The 27752-nt window shown below is 33.6% G+C and overlaps 1 protein-coding gene across 5 annotated transcripts; it reads left to right on the top strand.

Moving 5' to 3' along the window:
- The first annotated feature begins 1093 nt into the window (after positions 1-1093).
- On the top strand, positions 1094-26877 carry LOC132719809 (histone acetyltransferase KAT6B-like). Of its 5 annotated transcripts, none has more exons than XM_060703731.1 (20): positions 1094-1239; positions 1857-2570; positions 2984-3092; positions 3433-3545; positions 3840-3921; positions 4601-4751; positions 5163-5225; positions 8870-8973; positions 10580-10689; positions 13537-13871; positions 15625-15697; positions 17810-18040; positions 18800-18893; positions 19280-19429; positions 19758-19842; positions 20126-20285; positions 21257-21424; positions 21933-22032; positions 22580-22782; positions 23113-26877. In XM_060703731.1, the coding sequence occupies exons 2-20, from the start codon at positions 1998-2000 to the stop codon at positions 25711-25713; spliced, it is 5505 nt and encodes a 1834-aa protein (XP_060559714.1). In that variant the 5' UTR covers positions 1094-1239; positions 1857-1997; the 3' UTR covers positions 25714-26877. The 5 variants fall into 5 exon arrangements, with proteins under 5 accessions (XP_060559714.1, XP_060559713.1, XP_060559711.1 ...); XM_060703730.1 differs by having other exon boundaries at positions 13516-13871; XM_060703728.1 differs by having other exon boundaries at positions 8870-9744.
- Positions 26878-27752: the final 875 nt, after the last annotated feature.

Raw genomic sequence — 27752 nt, 5'->3', positions numbered from 1 at the left:
ATCTATATACATTCAAACTTGGAGAAAGTTTCTTTTTTGTTTCAGTATAATATTCCATATACAAATACAATAACTAAAATACAAGTAACAACTATAAACTGTATGACTTAACACACTACCGCTGATCATAACATCCTTATATATAGGTAAAAACTAGTCTTCTTAGGCCAACTAAACCATCTATATGGTCCTAAAAAGTCAATGGTCAATGTGACCAATCAGAATTCATCAGTTTTTTATTTATTTTTTCTTTTCTTTCATATATCTGATTTAATATACTATCAATTATAAATGTACATGTATTTGTCAGTCTAATTAAGAAATAATGAAGCATTTATATATCCTCTCTATCTGGGAGTAAAATAAAGAAAATAATCTTTTGAATCCCCCAAAGGAAGTCCAACACGGCATAATTGAAAAGGTTAATTGTAGCTCGGTACGACAACTACCGTCCACATTCAACATTTTAAACATGAAATGATAAAATTTCGAAGACGTCTTCACAAACTCTATTGCGAAGGGGCCATTTTTTCTTCGTATATATTTTAACAACTGAAGTCTTTTCCGTTCTAAATTAAATTATCAGTAAATAAAAATGAGTGATTAATCGAGATCTAACGTTTCTTTAGTTAACAAATGTTTAATTAGGTCATATTTATGACCTGTATAACAATATGAACACTATGTTTTGATAATAAGCCGTATTTATATGCCATAATAAGATGTTAATCAATCATAATTGGGAATAAGTAATTCTTTGAGACTGTACAGTGACCTAATTTTCAAGTAAATGCGCATCACTTGATTTGATGACATTTTCCAATCACCAAATTTATTGCGAGATGTATCAATTAATGTTGCGAACCAATCACGTAGCTGCATTATATTGACCGAATGCAAACCGTTCAACAAACGATAGAATAAGAGATTAATGATCACGTGACAAAAAATAAACGGTTTTAACTTGATATTTTACGATTGATTTTAAATAAAATTCATTGTTTTGTATGTATAAATATAAATTTGATATATTTTCAGTAAACATATTACCAGTATATTCTTATTTCTAATAAAATTATAAAAATCCTGATCTAGGTCACACGAAAGTCTCCCAACTAATAGAACAGCGTCTGTTGTCCATCGGGTAGCCATATTGTGTTTTGAACAGAATGTCGAAACTGTGATCTATTATGTATTTACAAAATTAAAATGGTTAAAGCTCAAGACAGAAAGAAATCGGTATGTTTTTGTAAAGCTCATATAAGCACTAAGTTTACTGAAATGTCAAAAATGTCCATGAATTTCTAGAAACCCATTTATTTTAAACGGCAAATTTGTTGAAATTTTAGTGAAAAAAACCCGATTTTGCGGGACAGCGATGTTACGTTTAATGATTTAGTTTTAAGGAGAGCTGAATGGGTCTATTTAAAAATGAATGGATATTTTTCTTATTTAATTGTTTATTCTAACATATCACAATATTCTGCCATCTGAAAACCACTATTTTGTTTCAAAAAATACTTCCAAAAATTAAAATTGCAATGTCGGCCATTTTGTTTTCCGCCGAGATCTGAAATTGGTGCGATTGAAATGACATGGACGCTTTAGTTTTTAGTTGGGCTCATTTGTTGTGTTCTCGTTTATTTCGAAAAAATATTTATTTGTCTGTTTTAATGTTATTACTGGTTTAATCGAAGGAAATAACGACAAAATTGATTTTTTTTTGTGAAAAAAATAGCATTCCCGCGTACCCATCGGTTTGTTTTGGCTTAGTTGAAATATGCCTTTGTTCCGTGCACTTTTGCGGACGCTTAACTTTTACATTTTATTCAAGCTATCTGTTAATTGTTTTTCAGGTACATACAGATAATTAAGTCCTGGAAATGGCCAATAACCTTAGTTGCAATATGAATTCATATTTTTTATCATTAAAAGTGAAATGATTTGGAATGAAAATGTGAGATTGTGAGAATTATTTTAACATTTAAAAGTCCAAAATGGTCAGAGAGGTTGAGGCAGGGGAATCTGCCAATCCCACATACACTAAATGGCTATTAGAAGCAATACATAAGGTCAAAAGTCAAAAGCAAAGACCTAGTGATGATCGGATCTGTCATGCTGTTAAACAAACTCATAATGTCAGCAAAGACTCCCTTAAAGAACAACTTGAACTTGCAGTGAAAGGGGGTTTTATCTTGAAAGTATTAAATAAAGGAATTTGCTCCTATAGAGATCCTAACTTAGGCCCAAGACCTAAGTCATTAAAAATTAGTCGAAAGACAGATTTAACAAAATTTGTTGTAAGAGCTTTGAAGAATGGCTCAGAGACAGGTCTGACTGTAAAACAAATTGAAAAATATGTAGAAGGTATCTATTCAGTAGAAGTTGAAGAAACTAGTTTATTTGAGAATATCAAGGCATCCATTAGAAAGGGCATTAGTAGAAAATTACTTGAAAAAGACGGCAAGCTTATTAAATTGATAGAAAGGCCAAATGCTGGAACTGGACCGAACGACATTGCTGATGAATTTTCAAGTGACCATTCATTTTGCTTCGAAGAAGAAAATAAGGTGTGTAGTAATTCAGACTCCAATTTATCATTTTCATCAGTCACAATCACAAAAGAATCCAGCCCATATCATTTCATGTCATGTTCATCAGTTGCATCCATTTCATAATTATGTTGCATGTTGTTCTGTTTTTGTTTTGATGTTATCTATATCCTTATTTACTTACTTAAGCTAACATGTTTAGAAATAAAAATTCACATCATATTAACATTCTTTGAAGTTTATACAGGAATTGTACTATGTCAGAAAGATCGCTGAAAGACTTGAACATTCTTCTCATTATTAAATTTTTAATAGATTATATCAGTATATTATCAAAAAATTCATTTTGAGTTAAATAGTCAGTTAAGTTTTGCATGATATTTTGGCAGTTACTGTAAAATAATACTTAAAAAGTATGAATAATTTAACAGGAGGTTTGTCCACCGTGTCCAGTTTGCAGTTTTTGCCTTGGTGATGAGAAGAAGAATAGGGATGGTAAACCAGAAGAGCTCATCTCCTGTGTTGACTGTGGGAACAGTGGTAAGGAATTTAGGCAGGATAATTTTTCACAAGACTCTTTTTTTCAACAAAATTAAAATAAATGAAGTAAATCTAAGGTTATTTTTTTAATCAGTTTTGTGTATTTAAAGGATTACAACCTTCTCTAAAAATTACTCCGTAATTAATTATGAGCTGTACAGCATGTCAAGCATCATATTTTCTTGTTCTGTCACAACTTGTACAATGTATTTTAAGTAGATTTTATTGATTTACTTTTTAAATTGCTTTAAGCACCTGTATGCATCATTTCCTAACAAAAGCTGGATTTTGAATTCTGTTTATTGGATTTTGTAATTCATGATGTTTTAAAATTGCACAGGCCATCCGTCTTGTCTAAAGTTTTCTGAAGAACTCACTGCCAATGTTAAGAAAACACGATGGCAGTGTATTGAGTGTAAAACATGCTTCTTTTGTCGGAAAGCTGGTAGAGAGGTATGACATGATTCTTTTTTGTGTTATTAATTGCTTTTTGAATTGGATGATCTAATTTAGCTTTTAATTAGTTTTATCAATGGAAATAAAAGTATTGGAAACTTCTTTAATTTAACAGTGCATTTCTAGAAAATTAAACCTTAAGAAGTAAAAGTACTTTAAGTTTTTGTAATAATAACCATATGAGTATCATGGCTAGGTACTTAATATTCTGAGTAAGCTGGTTGGTGCATATCATTAATTTTGTATATAATTTTGTGATAAACTTTAATGTTTGATTTCTTATTTCAATAGGACAATATGCTATTCTGTGACTCTTGTGATCGTGGTTTCCACATGGACTGTTGTGATCCTCCTGTTACAAAAGCACCTAAAGGTATGTAGTTGGGCAAGTTTTTAAATTTTATCATACATATACTGTGAACTCATGAGCCAAAATGGGCTTCATCTATTTGACTGTTGTTAATTTCGGAACAGTATTCCAAGGGGCCTGGGTTTGAGGCCATCATAATTTACATTTTTCTCACCCTATGACATGGCGTCCAATGGAGGACAGTGACTGTATAAAGCTCCAAGTCAATTTGTTTTACTCTCTGTTCACATTTAAAATTTGAGGACAAATTTCATTATAGCAGGGGAATATGTTACAGTCTAGATAATAGCAAAGAGAATATGTAAGCATCCAGGTCTGTTGGTAGAGTTGGGGTATGGTATTCAGGTGGTCCAGGGTTTGAGGCCCAGTCAGTCTGACATTTTTTCACCTTGTGATGGTACATATATATAATCATTTGTAGAATGCCTTTTGTATGAATTGTTTTATTTTAAATTTGAAAAGTTTTGGAAAGGAGAAAACAGAATCAAAACTTTCTGATCTGCAATCACATACATTTTCAGAGCTATTGATAAAAAGCAGTATGAAAGAGATGGCAGGTATATGTCACTACCGTCTTTTGTTAGTTAACTGTAATTGCTTGAAATATACATATATATATATGCTACTTATTTCTACACAAAGAAATGAAATAAATGTTACATGCAGAAATATATTTTTACAGGCCAGTGGGTATGTAATATCTGTGATCCTGATAGAGGCAATAAAAAAGGGAAAAAGTACCTTGAGTTGGCTGAAAAATATAGGAGGAAATACCATAGTAAGACAGGAGGTCTTAAAACTCCAGATAGTATAAAAGCAAAACTGAAAGAAAAGTAAGTAGCCAAGCACTATCATCTTGTAAGTATGAGTAGTAGTTGCAGTAAGAGGTTTTTGTCATATTAAGTGCTAATGTTATATTATGTTTGACTGTGGAAAAAATGAAATTGCTTATAATCGAATTGTACAATGTGCAAAATTGTGCATATTTTTTAATTGTTAATTACATTGAGTGTTGATTTTGCTTACAATATAGACTTGGATGTTCAATATATAGCCATGCTCTAGGGTAAGTTTATTGTTAGTTATGTATTTAGCTCAAGATTGTAATAAAAATGTGGTACTCATTAAACATTATTTTATTTTAAGCGTATTCATTTAGTGTACACCATCATTGACACATTAAAATTTTTGAAAAGTTATGATAATAATATTTACAGACATAATGAAAGCATTCTTTTCTTCAGATGCCCTACTCCAGGTTGTGATGGGTCTGGTAATATCAATGGCAGATCATTGCACCATAGAAAGTAAGTTTGGTTTTTATTTCTAGCATAAATTACTGTATGTGATCAGTCTCTATAATGCTAGTACTGAAAAGTCTTCTCAGTTTGTTAAACATTGCATTTATCAGTTATGTCCTGGATTCATTGATAAAGTTGCAAACTTAACTTCATTAACCTTAGCATGATTCCTGAAACTCGAAAGGGAAGCTTTGAACTGGGTAAATGAAAGCTCATTATTCTACCCATTTCTCTGTTGTGTATAAATTAAGTATTAGCGTACTTACTGAATTTTGCTGTATATAATAATATATATTTATGTTCTATATGTATTTTAAAAGGTAATGAGGTAAAATTAATGCATTTAAATCTGTTAACATAAGTAATCTGATCTTACTGTTTTGCTTTGTAAAGTTTTCAAAAGTTTATGTTCTGTAAAGTTCTCCATAAAAGTCTACATGTGTTTGGATAGTAAGCAATGACACTTCTGCCTACGCAGAGATTCATTTTTATTTGCCTGAATGGCCATGTTATGTTTCACTCCTGGTTGTTTGTCTTCATTTAGTAACTTGATGGCCATTTATATCTCTTTTGATACCCGTACATAATATTCCTTTAAAATTTATAATGTTAGATGTTTATTTCATTGGGGGAATCATTGCGACAACCTTTTGAACCCAGGTTTCAGATGCTTAAATCTAAGGACAAGGTCATTGCTCATGATAAAGGTTCGAACAAGCAGTTTCTTGAATCATTTGCAGAATATTCATGATACTTGGCTCAAACTAATATAGTGTGACTTAAAGTTTTATAATTTCAAATAATAACATATTTCTGACAAGTTTTATGTACATGTTATTTCTTTTAGAAGTTTTCTTAAATGGAAATGATATTTTGATTTGCATTAGTGTGTTTTAGCCCTGCCTCTGTAGTGCTGTTTTATTTATTGTCACAAAATATAGCAAAAGTGTTAACCTGCAATTGTGGATAATTCAAATTCAAAACAAGTTTTTATAAGAATATTGATATTAATTATGCCCCCTTTTGAAAAAAAGGGGGTATATTGCTTTGCACTTGTCGGTCCGTCGGTCCGTCGGTCCGTCGGTCCGTAGACCAAATGGTTTCCGAGTGATAACTAAAGAACCCTTAGGCCTAGGAACTTCAAACTTGGTATGGTGATTGGTCATGACAAGTAGATGACCCCTATTGATTTTGGGGTCAAGGGGTCAAAGGTCAAGGTCACATTGACCTTGTAAGCAAAAACGGTTTCCGATCAATAACTTAAGAACCTTAAGGCCTAGGAACTTCAAACTTGGTATGGTGATTTGTCATGATCAGTAGATGACCCCTATTGATTTTGGGGTCAAGGGGTCAAAGGTCAAGGTCACATTGACCTTGTAAGCAAAAACGGTTTCCGATCAATAACTAAAGAACCCTAAGGCCTAGGAACTTCAAACTTGGTATGGTGATTTGTCATGATCAGTAGATGACCCCTATTGATTTTGGGGTCAAGGGGTCAAAGGTCAAGGTCACATTGACCTTGTAAGCAAAAACGGTTTCCGATCAATAACTAAAGAACCCTAAGGCCTAGGAACTTCAAACTTGGTATGGTGATTTGTCATGATCAGTAGATGACCCCTATTGATTTTGGGTCAAGGGGTCAAATGTCAAGGTCACATTGACCTTGTAAGCAAAAACGGTTTCCGATCAATAAGTAAAGAACCTTAAGGCCTAGGAACTTCAAACTTGGTATGGTGATTGGTCATGATCAGTAGATGACCCCTAACGATTTTGGGGTCAAGGGTCAAAGGTCAAGGTCACATTGACCTCTTGGGTAAAAACGGTTTCCGATCAATAACAAAAGAACCCTAAGGCCTAGGAACTTCAAACTTGGTATGGTGATTGGTTATGACCAGCAGATGACCCCTATTGATTTTGGGGTTAAGGGGTCAAAGGTCAAGGTCACATTGACCTTGTAGGTAAAAAACGGTTCCCGATCAATAACGAAAGAACCCTTAGGCCTAGGGACTTCAAACTTGATATGGTGATTGGTCATGATCAGTAGATGACCCCTATTGATTTTGGAGTTAAGGGGTTAAAGGTCAAGGTCACATTGACCTTGTAGGTAAAAACGGTTTCCGATCAATAACGAAAGAACCCTTAGGCCTAGGGACTACAAACTTGATATGGTGATTGGTCATGATCAGTAGATGACCCCTATTGATTTTGGGGTCAAGGGGTCAAAGGTCAAGGTCACATTGACCTCTTAGGTAAAAACAGTTTCGGATCAATAACTAAAGAACCCTTAGGCCTAGGAAGTTCGAACTTGGTATGGTGATTGGTCATGATCAGTAGATGACCCCTATTGATTTTGGGGTCAAGGGGTCAAAGGTCAAGGTCACATTGACCTCTTAGGTAAAAGCAGTTTCCGATCAATAACTAAAGAACCCTTAGGCCTAGGAACTTCAAACTTGGTATGGTGATTGGTCATGACCAGCAGATGACCCCTACTGATTTTGGGGTTAAGGGGTCAAAGGAAAGGTCACATTGACCTTGTAGGTAAAAATGCTTTCCGATCAATAACTTAAGAACCCTTAGGCCTAGGAACTTCAAACTTGGTATGGTGATTGGTCATGACCAGCAGATTACCCCTTTCGATTTTGGGATCAAGGGGTCAAAGGTCAAGGTCCCATTGACCTTGTAAGTAAAAACGGTTTCTGATCAATAACTAAAGAACACTTGGGCCTAGGAACTTCAAACTTGGCATAGTGATTGGTCATGATCAGCAGATGACCCCTATTGATTTTGGGGTCAAAGGTCAAGGTCACATTGACCTTGTATGTTAAAACGGTTTCGGATCAATAATAAAAGAACCCTTAGGCCTAGGAACTTCAAACTTGGCATGGTGATTAGTCATGACCAGCAAATGACCCCTATTGATTTTGGGGTCAAGGGGTCAAAGGTCAAGGTCACATTGACCTTGTAAGTAAAAACGGTTTCTGATCAATTAAGTAAAAACGCTTAGGCCTAGGAACTTCAAACTTTGTATGATGATTTGTCTTGACCAGCAGATGACCCCTATTGAGTTTTGGGTCAAGGGGTCAAAGGTCAAGGTCATGACCAGTAGATACTTGATAACCCTTATTAATTGTTTGATCACTGGGTCAGAAGTCATGCATAATTACCTTATCACATCAATAATTGGCTGCTGATAGGGGGCATACATGTTTTACAAACATATCTTGTTGTTAATAATATATCTCCCTGCCTATGCTGCACTCTTTGTATTGTCACATAATGTAACTGTACAATGTTAAAGCAGTTTGTTTCATAAAGCAAATTATAATATGCATTTGTGATTGTTTACCTTTAAAAGCGAGCTGTTTTGAGTGAATATTGGTGTTATTATATTAATATAATTTTTTAACTTTTGGAGCATTTATTTATAGTATACTTGGGTGTTTGTTTTAGTGTGGGAGTACATTATACTGTTTAATAATGATGAGAAGGCCTAGATAACAAGTTTGTTTATAAAAGGAATAAGTTTTCTCAGGCTTTGACTGTTTGCTAATTTAGCTTGATGTAATTCTTTTAATTTTCAGATGGGCATACACTTCTAGCTAGGTGGCAGTTTTATGTTTTATGCTTGAATTATGAGTAATCTATTTCAGGCAATATCAGTGCCCCAAAATACCTCCAAACCAAAGACCACCTCGAAAGAAGGGTTTAAAACCTGGTAGAAAGAAGCTTTTAGCCAGTGATGACAGCAGTTCTGGTAATGTAGTGAGATGTAAAGTTTCCAATGGTGAACCTATCTCTAGTGATAGTGAACAGGAGAGCACCTTTGAGCCACTTTCTGCACTCAATAAACCAAAAGGCCTTGTGGATGGCTTGTCTAAATTTTTTACACCGTCTGATAAAAGGAAGTCGAGAGTTTCATTAAGCTCTGGTGCAGGTCTAGTCCAAATAAGAACTTCTAAACAGAAGTCTAAAGTTAAAACTAAAAAACATAGTCAGTCTCGGCAGGCAGCAAGTAAATTGATAAGAAAATCAAAATTATACAATGCTCATAGAAAGAGAAGAAAGCTAGGTGAACCTCCAGGTAGTGGACAACTTAAAGGACTGTTTGATGGGCTTTCACATATATTTACAGCACAGGGGGAAAGAAAAAGAACTTCAGCTGTGTATAATAACACTCAAAGACGTAAGAAAAATAAGAGAGATGGAACAGATTTTTTATCTGTTGGAATCTGTGATAATTCTAGCACTGATGTAAAAGAATCATTAACTATTAGGCATACTGTGATAGATGGGCGGATTGCTAATATTAACATGTTACACAGGGGTAGGGGACGGGGTAGAGGTAGGGGACGAGGCAGAGGGAGGGGATACAGGTCTCGCAGTGATTCTCCAGCATCGGATGTTGGACCATTGTTCAGGGAGGACCTTCACACAGATGGCTACCTGTCTGACCAATTGTCAACAACAAGTGGAGGCAATTCCTCGCCAGCAAGGAGCTTGGTTGGGTTCGGGAGGGGAATGAAGGGTAAGCCTCGAAGATCTACCTCAGATAAATAGCAGCTAGATTGCTAGTAGTAGCGGGACTAGCGGCTCTTGTGTTTGCAGCTATGTTTTCATGTACCATCCATGTGTATGCATGCTTCTCTGAGTGGATGTTCTCATGTCATCACTTGTTACTGTCTCAAAGTTTCTACCACCAACCTCCCTGTGCTGCGCCTCTCTGCCTTAACTGCATGAAGGCCCACTTGCTTTTCTTCTCTTTAAAGAAAAAAAAAAGATTGATTATGAGCAATTGAAACAGAAAGTAAGGATGTATGCTGCAGCTTTATGTGTTTAGGTAATAGTTGAAGCCACATGGCCTATTAATTAAGGTTTGCAGAAAGGCTTAAAGGTGCTTACACACTGTTCTGATGACCAGTTATGGCAGAGTGGGGTACTCCTCTCACTTTCACTCATGTATATCATCACATTCATTATGGTGCACTGCTTACTTGCTAACCCTGCATGTTTTTTTTATCCTTTTATTTTCAGTTTAATTTGTAGATTTTTTAGGAGATGTATTTTGCTTTACTTTAAAATATGTACCCTGTTTTTTTTATTGTATTGTTCTTGATACATCGAATTCTGTGAGTTAAATAAGTGTTTAAAGAAAGAATAGCCAAGAAAATTTAAAGAAAAAATGTTAAATGGATGTTCTTTAGATTCATGTCAATTTTTATGTGTAATGAAATTACTGTGAACTTATTTTGTTGTAAAAAATTGGTTTTCTAAGTAAATATAAGTTTAAAAAATATAATGTTATTACTGAATTATTTCGTATTTTTTTAAGAGTGAGAATAATTGATAACTTAACATTACAGATTGTGATGATGGGGAGGAGTTGGATAATGTTTTACCTCCTGGTGTCTCTCAGGAGGATGTAGATCTCTTCAAACAAGCTCAGGACCAGGCACTTCATCTCCTTAAAAAGGTCAGTTTTATTTTTCCTGTGTCCCAACAGAAACATTATATAGTTATCTTTTCAGTTTCAACTGACACAATCATTTGTCTTATTAGTCCCCTACCGGTTTACCGGAGGGGACTTTAGGTTTACCCTCCGTCCGTCTGTCCGTCTGTCCGTCCGTCTGTCCGTCTGTCTGTCAGTCCGTCAGTCCGTCCGTCCACAAAACTGGATCCCGCGATAACTTGAAAAGTACTGAAAATATTTTTATGAAACTTGATATATGGATAGATAGCAGTATGGAGATTATGCACGTCTTTTTCTTTTCTTCCTATGTTGAAAATTCTGGTTGCTATGGCAACAAATAGGCTGAAAATATGGCAAATTTTACACATAAACTGGATCCAGTGATGACGCAAAAAGTACTGGAAATATTTTTATGAAACTTGATATATGGATAGATGGCAGTATGGAGATTATGCACGTCTTTTTCTTTTCTTCCTATGTTGAAAATTCTGGTTGCTATGGCAACAAATAGACTGAAAATATGGCAATTTTTACACATAAACTGGATCCAGTGTTAACGCAAAAAGTAATAGAAATATTTTTATGAAACTTGTAATATGTGTAGATGGCAGTATGGAGATTATACACGTCTTTTTCTTTTCTTCCTATGTTGAAAATTCTGGTTGCTATGGCAACACATAGACTGAAAATATGGCAAATTTTACACATAAACTGAATCCAGTGATAACTCAAAAAGTACTGGAAATATTTTTATGAAACTTGACATGTGGGTAGATGGCAGTCTTGATATTATGCATGTCTTATCTGTTCTTCCTATTTTGAAAAAATATTGGTTGCCTTGGAAACAAATAGGCTTAAAACATGGCAAATATAACAATATTTGTGATTAGTCAAAAAGAGCTGAAACTTTTTATGAAATTGCATCTTTAATTCCAGAGTTATCTCCTCTTTAAGAATTTTGCTTTTTGCAAATTTACTTAAAATAGAGAAAAATTTACACATTAGTGAATGGCCAATGGCCCTTCAGAATGCTGATGGGGTTCTATCCGGTAGGGGACTTATGGATTGCTTGCAATACTATGATAATTGCTTGTTCATTTAATTTCTTACATGTTAATCTTAAATATTACTGGATAGCTATAAATTATTAGGGAAACTTGCACTATGAATTTTGTTAATTTAATTTTTTGTTCTTGATCGTCTCTAATTATTCATAATAATAGGAAGTTCTGTTTGGAATATTAAGGAAAAAAAAATTGGGATGCAATCATCTGAGATCTAATATTTTAAAGAAGCCTGTTTTATTAATACATGTATTTCAAAAAGTTGTGCACACATGGTTTTTAAAGCAGGGTCATTTTGAGCTTGTAAAACTGCTGTTAACAAAGCATTTGAAAGAGCTTGGTCAGAATAGCAATCTATAGATTTCTTCTAGTCTGTAGCTTTTGTCTCAATTCATCAGTGAGGTGGAATTTTAAAGAAAGAGACTGCTTGCTGAGTGCCTCTTGTGCTACATTTTTGAATGATTTAAATAAAGATATTATTGCTTAAGCTTTTAAAATTAAGATGAACATATAATCAAACCTTTTCAAGTTGCTGCAATATTAGCAAATTTTCTTGAAAGCTTTACTAGTTTTGAAATAAATATAGTGGTTATACATATATTTTGTCTTCCTGCTCTCTGAATTGTAGATTAGAAATAAATATTGAGACTATAATGGAGTTGTGCTGCATGCTTTATTATTTATTGAGATTGACTTAGAAATACTTGTGAATACACATCACAATTTTAACTTTGTCAAATCAAGTTCTGCTAAATGTTGTTATTATGGGATAATATACTCCTTATTTAATCATATTTAGTGTGTAAAGGGACATGATTTAACCTTTAAGTTGAAGCACTTGTATGTATTATTTATGTTTTCTTTAGTTACTTTCCTGTGTGCATTTTTATAATTTCTTGTTTTAAAATCTCATTTTGAGTACAAAAAGATTATTTAGACATTTGAGACTTGCCTGCTGTCTGTTGTTCATTGTTCATCTATAATTTTTAAGACATTTTCACTGATATTTTCGGCTGTTTATACAGAAATCAGGTTTCTAAAGCTAAACTAAATCCTTGGGTTTGTAGCAATTAAATTGGCTTAAAAATCAAACAAATGAAATATTGATAATCTTTTAATTGACTAACATAGTTGAAAAAAATCCTGGACATATTAACATATATGTCTAAAGATCAAGAACAATTGAAAATTACTTGTACTTTTAGTCTTTGAAGTAATTATTTTGTAATGACTAGTGTATATTGGCGAAATGGATCTATTGAGATAAGATATCATAGTGTGTAAGATTGTATCCCAAAAATACTGATCAAAATAAATTTTCTATCATATTTCGGAAAGTTCTAAATGCAGGTATGAGTTAAAAAAAAAAGATCTGAATAACTAGCCTAGTTTTGAATGTTGTAGTATCAATATGAAGTCTTAATTTTATATATACATCCTCTCAATGAATTTGACATTACATAAAAAAGGTTTTCATGTGAGCAATTAAGTACTGGGGTAGTCTTTTTGTTAGTATATGTTGTTTTACATCCATTAATTTAGTATCTTTATTCTAAGTTTTTAGGTTTTAAATGTTTTCTGTTATCTTTGCATTATAGTTTTATTATTTGCTTTTGTTAGCTTTCAATATTAGAAATTTTAAATGTTTGTAAAACATTTTAGTGCATAGCTTGATTTTTAAATTCATATTATTTGCCATGTATTGCTTGCCTGCATGTATGTTTTGGTGTGTGCCTTATTCTAATGACCCAGTTTTGGGTGACAGCTTGACACTGCTGGTTTACAGGAGTGGGCAGAGCAACAGGGTAAAAGGGAGATCAAACCAGACAGGGTACCAAGTCCAGATACAGTGGCTGAGACCCCAACTCCAGTACAAGTTACAACAACATCATCTGTACCACCATCAACTTCCACACCATCATTGCTATCATCTACACAGTCATCATGTGCACAGCCAGTTACGTCTTCAGGATCTGTACCCCCATTGCCTGCAACACCAAGTCAGAGTACAACTGGTTCTAATGTTCTGCCATCTCAGGGAAGATTTCCACCATGTATAGAGTTTGGCAAATATGAAATACAGACATGGTACTCCTCTCCATTTCCACAGGAATATGCCAAGTTAGTAATACCATTACATTGTATATTTATGCTATTTATTGTTAAAAACAATATGATATAAGGAATTTTACATGTATTTTAAAAAATGTCCATTTTCTTCATGAAGTAGTTTCAACCTACTTTTGATTTGTCAATGTATCAGGAGAACCCTTCACATAGATTTTATTTTCTCATATCTTAACTAGATAAACTTTACTTGTTATCTCGCATTTTTGTCAAAGAGGAGGAGAGCTGTTGTACTTAGCCAGGTGTTGGCGTTATTCTTTGGTTATCTTCAAAACTACTGAAGGAAGTGGGTTGAAACTTCACACACTTATTTGAGGGCATAACAGGAAGTCGCTGTCCAAGGCCCATAAATATAAATTGGATTTTGATAGAATTATGGCTCTTTCAGCTTGGAAAGTTCTACATTTCGATAATCAAGCACTGAGAATAAGTCGAGCTGACTGTCTTACCGATAGCACTTGTGTTTTTAGCTCGACTTTTCTATGAAAAGGGGAGCTATCCTACTCGCCCCGGCGTCGGCGTTGGCGTCACACCTTGGTTAAGTTTTTCGTACCACCCCACTTTATTTCAGAAGTATTACAAGTATGGCTTTGAAACTTACCATACTTGTTCACCATCATAACCTCCATCTACAGACAAGAGTACATAACTCTGTCAAGGTTTTTGACAGAATTATGGCCCTTTTTTGACTTAGAAAGTGTATTGAGCTTGGTTAAGTTTTTTGTACCACCTCACTTTATTTCAAAACCATTGGAGGTATTGCTTTGAAACTGACCATACTTGTTTACCATCACGACCTTCATCAACAGACAAGAGGACATAACTCTGTCAAGGTTTTTGACAGAATTATGCCCCTTTTTGACTTAGAAAATACATTGAATATGGGTAAAATCCACTTATTGCCTTAACCCTTTGAGATATTGCTTTGAAAACTTTTAATGCTATTTCACATCATTACCCCCATCTGTACGCAAGAGAAGGTAACTCTGTCAAGGATTTGTTTTTAAAAATTAAGGCCTTTTATCGACTTAGAATCTTGGTTAAGTTTTTAGTACCAGTCCACTTTTTGACTGAACTGTTTGAGATATTAATTTGAAAGTTGGAATACTTGTTTACAATCATGATTCCCAAACATGTCCAGGAGAAGGTAATTCTGTCAAAGATTTTATTTGAATTATGGCCCTTAACTGAAAGAGATCCACTTGTGACCAACTGACAACATCTAAAAAAGCTTGATAAAATTTATCTATTACTTGTATTATAAGGTAACTATAATACTTTCACATACAAAGTCAAATCTATATATTATGCTGATTGTACAAAAATATACTGCTTCCTTGGCATAGATTTCTTGAAAAATTATGTTATTATGTCATTTACCAAGGTGTTCTGAGTGACGTAAAAATACCTTATTCTCTCAAAGTGGGTTTAATACTATTAAATTTATTTAAGGCTCAACTCAGTTTTTTTTTCTTTCTTACCAGCCCTCTTTTGACTTAAACATTTCAAACTTTGCTGCAGTGTTCAAGGGTATCACACAATTCAGTAAAATAATTCTTCACTAAATATCTTAATGCTCATGGCCATTGTTCACTTTAAAAATACAGAGATTCTTGTATTGCCTTTTACTGCAAAAACTTTTTTTATTGGCAAGCAATAAAAAAGTCGAGCGCGCTGTCTTACGGACAGCTCTTGTTTTCTTATTTCTTAACTCGTATGAGAAAATTTTTTTTCTGTATCATTTCAGATTACCCAAATTGTACATTTGTGAATACTGCCTTAAATATATGAAAAGTCGGAGTGTGCTTCAAAGACACATGGTATGTCAAGATGTGTTATGTCATTTATATTAATAGAAATCCTTTTATTGCTAATGAGTAGTAAATGCTTTCACAATATATAATTACATTACGTAACTTGTTTAATACAGTGTCTATTTACTATCTTTAAAATACTTTTTGTGCCCCCACGTTAGTGGCGGGCATTTAGATTTACCCTTGTCCGTCCGTCCGTCCGTCTGTCCGTCCGTCCTTCCGTCCGTTCACTTTTGTGTCGCACGTAACTCAAAAAGTATTTGACCTAGAGTCATGAAACTTTACAGGAATGTTGATCAGCATGTGTAGTTGTGCACCTGGGTATTTTCGTCTGGATATTTTTAGTATTTTCAGAGTTATTGCCCTTGAATTAGTAAAATTTTGCAATTTTCATCTTGTGTCGCATGTAACTCAAAAAGTATTTGACCTAGAGTCATGAATCTTTACAGGAATGTTGATCAGCATGTGTAGTTGTGCACCTGGGTATTTTCGTGTGGATATTTTTAGTATTTTCAGAGTTATTGCCCTTGACTTAGTAAAATTTTGCAATTTTCATCTTGTGTCGCATGTAACTCAAAAAGTATTTGACCTAGAGTCATGAATCTTTACAGGAAAATTGATCAGCATGTGTAGTTGTGCACCTGGATATTTTCGTGTGGATATTTTTAGTATTTTCAGAGTTATTGCCCTTGACTTAGTAAAAATTTGCAATTTTCAACTTGTGTCACATGTAACTCAAAAAGTATTTGACCTAGAGTCATGAAACTTTACAGGAATGTTGATCAGCATGTGTTGTTGTGCACCTGGGTATTTTCGTCTGGATATTTATAGTATTTTCAGAGTTATTGCCCTTGACTTAGTAAAATTTTGCAATTTTCAACATGTGTCGCACGTAACTCAAAAAGTATTTGACTTGAGTCATGTAACTTTACAGGAATCTTGATCAGCATGTGCAGTTGTGCACCAGGTATTTTCGTCTGGATTTATGTAGTATTTTTAGAGTTATTGCCCTTCACTTAGAAAATTTTTGCAATTTTCAACTTGTGTCTCAAGTTACTGAAAAAGGATTTGACATAGTCATTAAACCTTATGGGCAGGTTGCTCAGCATATTTAGATTTTCACCTGGGGTTTCGCTTGTGGATTTATCCAGTATTTGTAGAGTTATTTCCCTTGACTTAGTAAAAAGATTGACAGAACAGTGGCGCGGTGGGGGCACCCGTGTCCTATGGACACATTTCTAGTTTGTGTTGCCTTGAAAAGGCGATATATAGGGTTTTTTTTGTCGGCGGTGTTGGCGTCCGTGGTGTTGGCCTCGTTGTCGACGTCCCCTTAAGCTTGTCCGGAGCATAACTCAGTCACTATAAGTCGGATTGACTTCAAACTTGGTATGCAGGCTTCTTTCAATAACACGAAGTGCAGTGCACAAGGACCGGTACTCTGCACTTCTTAATTTTTGAGTTATTGCCCTTTTTAAATTTTCATACTTTAATTTTGTCCGGGCCATTTCTCTTCAACTATAAAAGCTATGGACTTGAAACTTCATGGGATGATAGATCTCATTAAGAAGAAGTGCAGTGCACAAGAACAGGTACTCTGCATTTCTTTTTTTTTTTTGAGTAATTGCCCTTTGTTAATTTTCATACTTTATTTTTGTCCAGGTCATTTCTCCTCAAGTATGAAAGCTATAAACATGAAACTTCATAGGATGATAGATCTCATTAAGAAAAAGTGCAGTGTACAAGAACTGGTACTCTGCATTTCTTATTTTTGAGTTATTACCCTTTATTAATTTTCATACTTTACTTTTGTCCAGGCTATGTCTCATAAATTATAAAAGATATGGACTTGAAACTTCATAGAATGATAGATCTTATTGATAAGAAGTGCAGTGCATAGAAACTGCTGCTCTGCACTTATTATTTTTTGAGTTATTGCCCTTTGTTACTTTTCATATTTCATTTTTGTCCTGGCCATTTCTCCTAAACTATATTGTTCACAAGGCGACACATCCAACTCGCGGAGTTCTAGTTAAAGAAACATATAACTTTATTATTCAGCACCTTTTTCTTCTCGAATTAAATTTTAAGGACTCATTTCAAGGTGTATATTTATTTCAGAACAAGTGTGGATTACAGCATCCCCCGGCAAATGAGATTTACCGTTATAATGACTTATCAGTGTTTGAGGTAGATGGTAATGTCAGTAAGATATATTGTCAGAATTTATGTCTACTAGCTAAACTATTCCTGGATCATAAAACACTGTATTATGATGTTGAACCATTCCTCTTCTATGCTCTCACACAGAATGATGATGAAGGATGTCATCTTGTTGGATATTTTTCTAAGGTAATTGTTTGGGTTATATGGGAAATAAACTTGAAAATAAGCAAAGTAAACTGATGAATTTACAAATAATTTACATATGTGAAAACATACATGTATAATTAAAGCAATGGAGAAGAATAGATGGTTTCACATAGCAATTATTATCTCCCCTGGCCACCATTTTGACAGACATTCCCAATATATGATACGCTTAAGATATTTGAAATTCTATCATCTAGTTATGGCCCTTGAATGAAAAAGGTGTTTGGCCTTTAGTTATTTTTGTGTTGCCTGCTATACAATAGCTGATACATGCTGCAAAGTAGTAAGGACTTGTATATATCACTTTTTATCACCGGTCTGTCTTGTCACAAAACTTGTTTGGGTTATTCCTCAAAAACTACTGGTAACTGGTGCAATTTCATCCAAACTACACATCAGTACCAAGTTAAGTTATGCCTATTGTCAGCATTTTCAAGTTCATGATTTGCCACAGTTATAAATAGTAGCTGCAACATGCTACAAAGTAGCGCAACATATGCACACATAGGGAACAAACAGTCCACCCCTAAATACAACTGCTGAATTGGCTATCATCTGGCGACACATGTGATCACTGATCGCCTCTTATTATATAATATGCAAGTTAACATGCTTCTTATTCTGCTTTGTTTGCATACTTAACATTAGCGTTGTTAAGAAAAAAAATCTTTATTAAAACCTGAAGTAACCTTTTATATGTTTGTACCTTAATATTTGTCTTTTGTGATAACATTTCAGGAAAAACACTGTCAACAGAAGTACAATGTCTCTTGTATCATGACCATGCCACAGTGTCAGAGGAAAGGATATGGCAGATTTCTGATAGATTTTAGTATGTTATAATTTAAAAACTAAAAAGAACTAGTCAGTCTAATATAAGTACTTTTCCACTGTCTTTAGATTTGAATTGTTCAGAATTTTAAAAGAAACATTGATAAAAGGTGCTAGGGTAGCATTTTCTTAATTTATTAATAGATGACAAGATGTCTTTTATTCAAAAAGTGTTGGCCAATCTTTGGCTGGCCATGACACTTCAGATGACTTATCAAAACATGTCTATATATTAATATATTCAGAATGTAAGAAGATTGTATGATTTCCTAGGAGTTAATAAGTTGTGCAATAAGTGGTAATAAGACTTCAGAGAAGTTATAATTAAATGAAATGATGTTTTTGGTATTTGATTGTATGTTGATTTATGAATTAATTATATTTTAGGTTATTTATTATCTCGGCGGGAAGGTCAAGCTGGTTCTCCTGAAAAGCCACTTTCTGATCTTGGTAAAGTCAGCTACCAGGCATATTGGAGAAGTGTTATTGTAGAATATATAGCAAATTGTCCAGAAGAAACGTCAATTACTATTAAAGGTACAAATGATAAATTTTGATAATCATCTTTTGATTTTACTTTGGAAAAACTGTTTGGTGTTTCATTTTATTGGACAGATTGGTAAATGTTGTTTTTGTATGACTTTCCAAATATAAGCCAGAAATTGTTCTTAGTAATACATGTATATTGATATAGAGGTTAATATAAGGCCTGTCAAGTTTACATGTGATTCATTTTAGAACTACCATTGTGTAAGAGCTTTTTAGACTGTGTACTAAGTAATTGTATACACTATATATATAAAGAGTTATGTAATTGAAAAAACTCCAGAGCCATCATAACTGACACATATGCTTTATTTTATAGGTATAAGTCGTCAAACTGGAATGTGTCCTCAAGATATTACACAAACTCTACATCAGCTAAATATGATCATCTACCAGAACGAAAAGTATGAAAAACATTTATTTCAGAATAATCTTAAAAATGAACAAATGTGACTATACTTTCTGTAGTGAACATAGAAGAATTGAAGTTTTGCTGACTTAATTGATCTTGAGTAGCTAGATTTGTTTTAAAAAAAGAAATAATTTAAAAAGGTGTTCAAGTAGATAATCTTTATAGGTAAAAAAATACCAAGGATGAATATGAATTTTTTTTTTCCATCTTATTCAGAATAAAGTTATAAAAGAATGTTTCTACAGTTTTGCACATTCATGTCCTGTTTATTACAGAGTGGTGATAATGGTAAACAGACAATTAGTAAATGATCATATGGAGAAACTTCAGTCAGGCAAGATTAAACGGTTGTCGCTAAATCCTGATGCTCTCAAGTGGACACCTCTCATTTCTAGTCAAAGTTTGTTGGATGAGGAGAAAAATACTGCTAATGAGGTAAAATATCAGTTATAACTTATTAGTTAAATTGTTTCCTCTTTGATTGTCACCATCATTATCATAAACAATTTATTTTCTTTAGTTACTACTTTGCTGTTAAATTTGTGTTGAATTGTGAGATTTAGCAAACCAGCGTTTTAAACTCTTCAAGCTTTATTTAAATCCTCTGCACAAGTCACACTTCCCTGAAACCAAGCAAGTTATCCTTGCTTTAGTTACTGCTTCTGAAATTGATTAAAGATTTCTATTCTTTACCATTATAAATAAATAATTCATTAAAGGCACAGATGCTTCAGAAATAAATAAATTTTTACTTCATTAGAAAGGGCAAACATGAATTTTATAATGTTTAAATAATGGTTTTAGAGAATGTTAAATGCTTGTTACCTGAAATGAAAAATTAGCAATAAATGTGAAATAATTTGTTGTAAAAGTAGTATTTTGACTTCCATACAAAATACTTATTCACCATAATTATACTTATTGGTAAAAAAGCAAAAGATGAAATAAATAGTACATGTAATTGGCTAATGAGTAACTTTTTGGGTACTATAAAAGTACACCAAAGTTAAAAGGCCTTTCAGAATTAAAAATAAAAGCATTTCTGAGGCATGATGGGCCTTACACTGAACATATTTTATGTATTTGCATTATTTCCGTAGTGCTACATGTATACATGCATGTTTTTGCACTGAAATATTTATTCGAGACCATATTCACAAGTTTGGATAGAAAATGAAAACATTGTTGTGACCTGATAAAGAAAAAAAGAAAAAATTGTGATATAACTTGTACCATTTGTACTAGCAAATTAATTTGCTTTCTTATTTCAAGTTAGTAATGATTTTGTGAAACAAAGAATCATAAATGGTTGTTATTCACTTAAAACATGTATTTTTGACTTATTTTAAAATTAAATTCTTTGTTGATAGCATATTTATTTATTCAGATTTTCACATATTTTTCAGTTAAGAAAAATGTCAAAACTTGTGAGCAGTATGTCACACGAGTTCGGAAGCAGTCCCATAAAGAGCGATTTGGATGGATCATATTTAAGTCCTATCAAAGAGGTTGTTGAAGTTACTGACAGTACACCTGTGAAAACACCACCCTCACCAAAAGAGATTAAATTTCCAGTAACTATTTTTTGTCATTTTAGAATATTGTAATATACAAACATGATTTAGCTTGATTACAGCTAATTCATCAAAACTGCAACTTTCTCCTTATCCTGCTAAATTTGTGAATTGACTACTTGGCTTTGATTAAGTTGATTTAAGTACTATCCATCATAAAACTTAACACAACAAGCATGGTAGAGCATTGTTTTAAAGCAAGTAGCTGCAAATTCATTTGGATGTCAGCAGTTCAGTATTATTAATTAAATATGGCTGTTGGTCAAGATTTCTTTGTTTAACATGAAAATGGTTTGACTATTTTCTTAAACTTGAATGTTTAATTTGATCATATGTTGACATTTCTTTGAGTTTGTCATTCATTGAGTATGAATTCACATTGGTCACATAATGGAATTTATCTGAATTTTACAAAGTGAATTGTTCTTTTAAATTAATAAATTGTTACGTATAAATATACTGTATACGTTTATTGTATGTTTGATATTAAGTTTTGATTGTTCATCAGATTCGTAGGAAGCGTGGAAGAAAAAGAAAGAGCAGAAGCTTATCTATTGGAAATGATGACAGCAAGAGAACCAAGTATGATTCTGATGCTGAAGATGAAGGTAAATATTTATGAATGGTATTTGCTTAGAAGCTTTCTTGTTTCAATGAAAGTTTTTGGGAGTTTTCATTGTGAATTATCTGCCCTTGATTATAGCAAAAAAGTCCAATGCAGGGGCAGATATCTCAAAAATGAGGACAGTGACCCCCCAAATGTTTCTATTATTGTATTCTAACAACATGTCAAGTTCTAATAAATTCTATTGGACAGTTTTAATTTTGCCTTTATGTCTATATGAAAACTCCTGAAAATGTCCTTAAGTATTATATTGTCTTGTTTTTCTTTTAATCTGGACAATTCTTTATTTAACTGAAGGTTAAAAGGTGAGAAATGTTTTCGGCAAATATGCTATTATGTTGATATGATGAGAAATTAAGTTGCAAAATGATTTTGATTTATAAGAGATTATGTACCTTTAATCATTGTTGTTGAAAATTTGGCTCATTTCTTGTTTTGCAGTAACAGCTTATGTTTTGCAAATTTATCCCCTGCATTTTTCAAAGAATTTTATTATTAATTAATACTAATGATGGTGTCAATATTTTCAGATTCAGACAATGATGGTATAATGAACAGTACAAAGAATGATTCTCTGATCTCAAACTCCTCTAGAACTGACACTGAGACATCAGTGAACAGTTCTGCGGTTTACTCTCCAGCTCTCTTACCACGAAGAGCTAGGGGTTGGCCAAAGGGCGTTGCCAGAAATTCATTTAAGAAGAAAAAAATAGAAATTGTGAAAAAACAAAAGGTAGTAATAGTTTTAATTTTAGCTTTAATAATAAGTTTGAATTGATGGTATAAAAGTATCATGCATTGAATAAAAGTTTTGTTAAAAATTTAAAGTTAAATTTACAATTACATAACCACATCAGTCATTCCAAATATTTATTAAGAGAAACAATTTACAATTTTTCTTATAGTGTTGTTTTCTGTACAGAAATACGCTTAAGATTTATTTTCTAAAAACAATTGAGATATTGCCAAATAGCACATCTAATGAAATGATACGAAATTTGTTTTTTTAAGTAACGCCATTTTTCTCTTGTCATATTTGAAGATAATATTATTTATTTTACAGCCATTTGGACGTGGTCGCGGACGGGGTAGAGGTAAAAGACCACGAGGTAGACCAAGAATATATAGAAATGATGATGATCGTGACACCACTATTGATACAAATAGAGATGAGAATATGAGTGATCAGGATGAAGATTCTAATGAACTCAAAACTGACAATTCCAGGTACAGGGACAGAAGTGTTCCAAATGGAGAATTAAACCTCTCTAGTGACTCTTCATCAAATGACAGTGATAGTGAATTGGACACGAAATCTCTCAAATCATTGTCTCCTAGCTTGAGGAAAAATGCTCTGAGGAAAAGCATTCGTGTTGATTCCGATAAAGAGTCGGACAATGAACTTAATACTAGTGCTGAAATAAATGATCACAAGTCACCAATAAAAAACGACAATAGACTTGAAACATGTACAAACAAATCAAGTCCATCTAGCACGGAAGGTGTTCGAGAAAATTGTACACCAGAAGTTCCTACTCGTATTCCTAGTCCATTACAAGTACTGCCAGAATCAGGTTCTGAATGCATTTCAGACTCTATAAGTGATGATGTGCCTTCACTAACACCACAAATACCAACACCACATAGTGTTGACAGTCTAGACTGTCCAAAAAGTGTAGAGTGTACACCTGTAGAGGATTCACATTTGAAAAGTCCCAATTTTACATCCACACAATGTGCTAATGCTGAACAAAGTGACCCTACTCCTCAAGATAGTGATCAAAACATAAGTCAAACTACTCCGCAGCAACAACATGATCTGTCTTTCAGTGAATGTGATACTTTGACTTCAGAAAAAGATAAACTTAATGAGACATTAGGAAGTGATGCTGAACAAATACTAGCAGATAGTAGTGCTCTAGCTAGTCGCAGCATTGTGGAAGAAATGGAACAGCAAGATATGGAGAACATTGATGATGATGGTGATGAAATAGATAACAATTCTATGGGTGATATTCCAAGTGATGATAATTTGCAGGATTTTGATAGTGACACTTCAACACAGGAGGCTTTGCGAGCTACTGAAAATCTAGAGCAAGTGATAGCAGCAGAGTTGGAGAGTAGTTTAGAACAAACAGAGGAAAGTGCTGGCACAACACTTAACACTGAACCTCTTGTCCATCAGAGGGAAGACAATATGAACATGGAAAGTATAGCAAGTGTTGGCAGTGTTCACAGTCAGCATAGTGTTAATGTTCCTAGTGTAGAGCCACCAGTGCAACAAAATGAACATCCACAACCCAGTCCTCACCATCCACACCCCAGTCCACACAATATTGTTAGTCCACATCATCATCCAAGCCCTCATCAACCAGGACCAAGCCCACATTTACCTAGCCCACACCCACATCACACTCTCAGTCCACACCAGAATGTTAGTCCACAATGCAATCAAATTAATGCACAAATGTTCTCGGCAAACCAACAAATGAACAATATGAACAGTTCAAATCTAACTGGTAACCCTAGGTTTGGTAGTGATATAGATGTTAGTCAGCTAGCAGGGTTAGAATCTCCTACATCAATGAGCAGTACAGAGCTTCAGAATACATCTGGAGATGGAAATATGCAACAGCCATCTCAGCATCAGCAGCAACAACATAGGCAGCAACAACAACAAGCTATGGGACCCACCTCATTTTCTGACTGTGCTCAACAACAGCAGCAACAACAACAACAACAACAGCAACAACAAACATATAGTCTTCAGTTTAACAATAACCAGGTACCGTTGTCTTATAATTGTGGTACTTCTTATATGGACACTGTTAATTCTGCTATGCTTTCCAACACAGGCACATATATGCCTATTGTAAGTTCTGCACAGATGAATTTTATGGCTGCTGCTGCACCACCAAACAATTTTACTCAAGTGTTGATACAACAACAACAGCAGCACCAAAACCAACAATCTCAGAGACTTACACATAATGCAACACCATGTCCGCCAAATGTCAGACAAGGCAATCCAGTTGGCTTTGGTGGTCAAAACAGCTGTAGTTTAGCTAAACTGCAGCAGCTTACTAATGGAATAATGGATATCATGCCAGAAAATCAGATAACCCCACCTCCTCAGCTGACACCCCCTCCTTCAGTCAGTTTGGCTCCACCTACGTCATTGATGCGTACTATGCAAACTCCAAACCCGTCACAGCAGTCCATGCAGCAGCAACAGCAACAATTTCAGCAACAACAAAGGCAATACCAAAGACAAAAGTCTGGATCAGGATCTTCTTCAAATAAGAAAAATCAGAATATTGCACCTTCTGCTAGCCCTAATCCTAATGTAACATTCACTCCAAATATGGCAATACAACCAAATACGAACATGATTCCTCGTTATAATATTATGGACAGTTACAGAATGCAGCAGCCAATGATAAATACAAGTTATATAACTGCTAATCCAAGTTTCATTAATCAGCTCAGACAACCCATGCAGATGAGTTTCAATGTGAACCCAATGAATCCTATGAACCCAATGAATGCAATGAATCCTCAACAACATTTTCCTCAGCATATGCAGCCTCCTCAGTCAAACAATGTATACACAACATATGGATATATAAATGGACCTGGATTAAATATGAACATGAGAAGGTGATAATAACAAAACTGCTAGTGCTGAAATAGCTCAATTAAGTGTGACAAGTTTACTTATATGTGCTGCCTTTTTGTCTTTGAAATAAGAAGTTAGATAAGTTATTCTTATATTACTCTAATTCAATGTACTTTTTACCACAAAAAATAATGTGCAAGATAGAGACAGAATAACTATAGTATTGTACAAAATGTGGGCTGGTCTCAGAATATTAAAAGAGCATAGTAGTTTAATCCTTCATCTTTTCATTGTACATTTTAACATTACAGAATGTTTCTCAAATGACAGAACTAGACATATTTTTAAATCGTCTCATTAAAATATCATTTCATAATATGATTTTACTATTTATTATTGTAAAGTTCAGTAGTAGTGTAATATAACTCTATAAATGGCAGAACTGAACAATTTTATTAGTGTTGAGCTGGTTATTTTAATGTGACACAATAAAAACTGTACCAATGTGCTATGTTATCTAGTCGTGTTGTGCGGCTACTGTTCAAAAGTAAGCTGTAAATCACCTTTCAACTGTGCCACTTTGCCATTAGTATTAAATTCAGTTATCTCGTGCATCTGGTTGCCTTGTGTATATATTGTTACATTTTGTATATGTTGCCCGACCAGCATCTCACCGATGTAGACAACACTTAGGTTTTTTACGGCTTTTCAGACCTCATTCCATGCAATTTTTGTTTTATTGATGTAAAAGGATGTGAGGCAGATTGTCTATACAATGTATATATTCACTTGGTTGTTAAATGTACTAATGTGATACACAGCTACATTGTTAAATCCTTATTTATAGGGATAATTTATGGTTTCTATTGTGTTTTAGTTACTTTGTAGATTAAAAAATGTTTTGTAGTATTGAAAACAAGCAAGTTGACATATTTTTGTTTGACTACAGTTATGCATACAGTGCTTGCGTCTTTCTTATAATCAACCATTTGCTGGTACAGAGAATCTCGTGTTTTAGATCTTTTATTTCTTACAGCAATTCACCATTTTGACAAGAGTATGTTTGTAACATTTTACTTTCTTACCATTGCTATCATCCTTACCACCATCTTTCATAATTATATTTTTGTCTAATTTGTATATAATGAACTCCCATTGTGGATTGTGCATTTACTATTTAATTAAAAGAATAATTTGTTGAATTTTAAAGATGTCTTTGTTTGTTTTTTTAACCAAGCTCTGACAGAGTTTTTGGCAAATTGCATGTTGAATTATTCCCTATTTAGACCAAGAAAAGTTACATACATAGATACAATCGATTAAAAAATAGCATATTTACATTAGTAGGAATTTATAGCAGCAAACTTCATTCCAACTGAAGGACTGTTTATATATTATTCGTTGCCTGGTGACGTCAAGGAATCCTGCTCTGCAAGGTATTTTGTACTGAAAAAAATCAACAAGTACTTGGAGGCACTGTATAACTTTCCTTCTATACGCTATAAAAGGCAAGCAAATTGATATCTCCCCATGGTATAATAAAAACTACTTTATAGATTTAGGTACCACAAAATATAAAAGAAAATTAATTTGGTGCCTTAACTTACAGTTACACTGTTTCAATGCAAAGATCCTTGACCCGTCTAATTCTAATTATCAGATTAGTGGATACAATAAGAATTTTGTTTACAAACGATGTTTATGGTTAAATCTAATGTTATTCAAAGAAAAGGTCAGTGTAGGGATCTTTCAATTGCCACATAACTGATCAATGTTGAGCAAAATACTTTGTAGAGTACATACTTTTGAGAGAATTACAGGCAGCAGGGGATATAGTCCTGGTTTGTTCATTCCACATTTTTGTCTATAACTGGAAAATTATATGTATCAACTTAAAACTTTATAGAGGAATATATCTAATTGAGGAGTCTGTTAAAAATAATGTCGACTTCATAATTTTCGACTTGTTGCACTGCTATTTTTCATGCATATTTTTTTCCTAATAATACCTCGTATAATATTTGAGATATCAGCTTGAAAGGTCAGCGGTTAAAAGATCTCATTTAGGGAGTGCAGTTCACAAT

The sequence above is a fragment of the Ruditapes philippinarum genome, unplaced genomic scaffold (assembly GCF_026571515.1).
Source record: "Ruditapes philippinarum isolate M1 unplaced genomic scaffold, ASM2657151v2 ctg135_1_1_1_1, whole genome shotgun sequence".
Lineage (NCBI taxonomy): Eukaryota > Metazoa > Mollusca > Bivalvia > Venerida > Veneridae > Ruditapes > Ruditapes philippinarum.
The sequence above is the reverse complement of the archived record's forward strand: the minus strand, read 5'-3'. Positions and strand labels throughout refer to the sequence as shown.

Bases quoted from the DNA above. Each gene is read 5' to 3' on its own strand.
- LOC132719809 (XM_060703727.1), top strand. From the start codon at position 1,998: ATGGTCAGAGAGGTTGAGGCAGGGGAATCTGCCAATCCCACATACACT. The intron at 10,690-13,515 runs GTCAGTTTTATT...TTTGGGTGACAG, and splicing joins CACTTCATCTCCTTAAAAAG to CTTGACACTGCTGGTTTACA. The intron at 22,783-23,112 runs GTAGTAATAGTT...TTTATTTTACAG, and splicing joins AAATTGTGAAAAAACAAAAG to CCATTTGGACGTGGTCGCGG.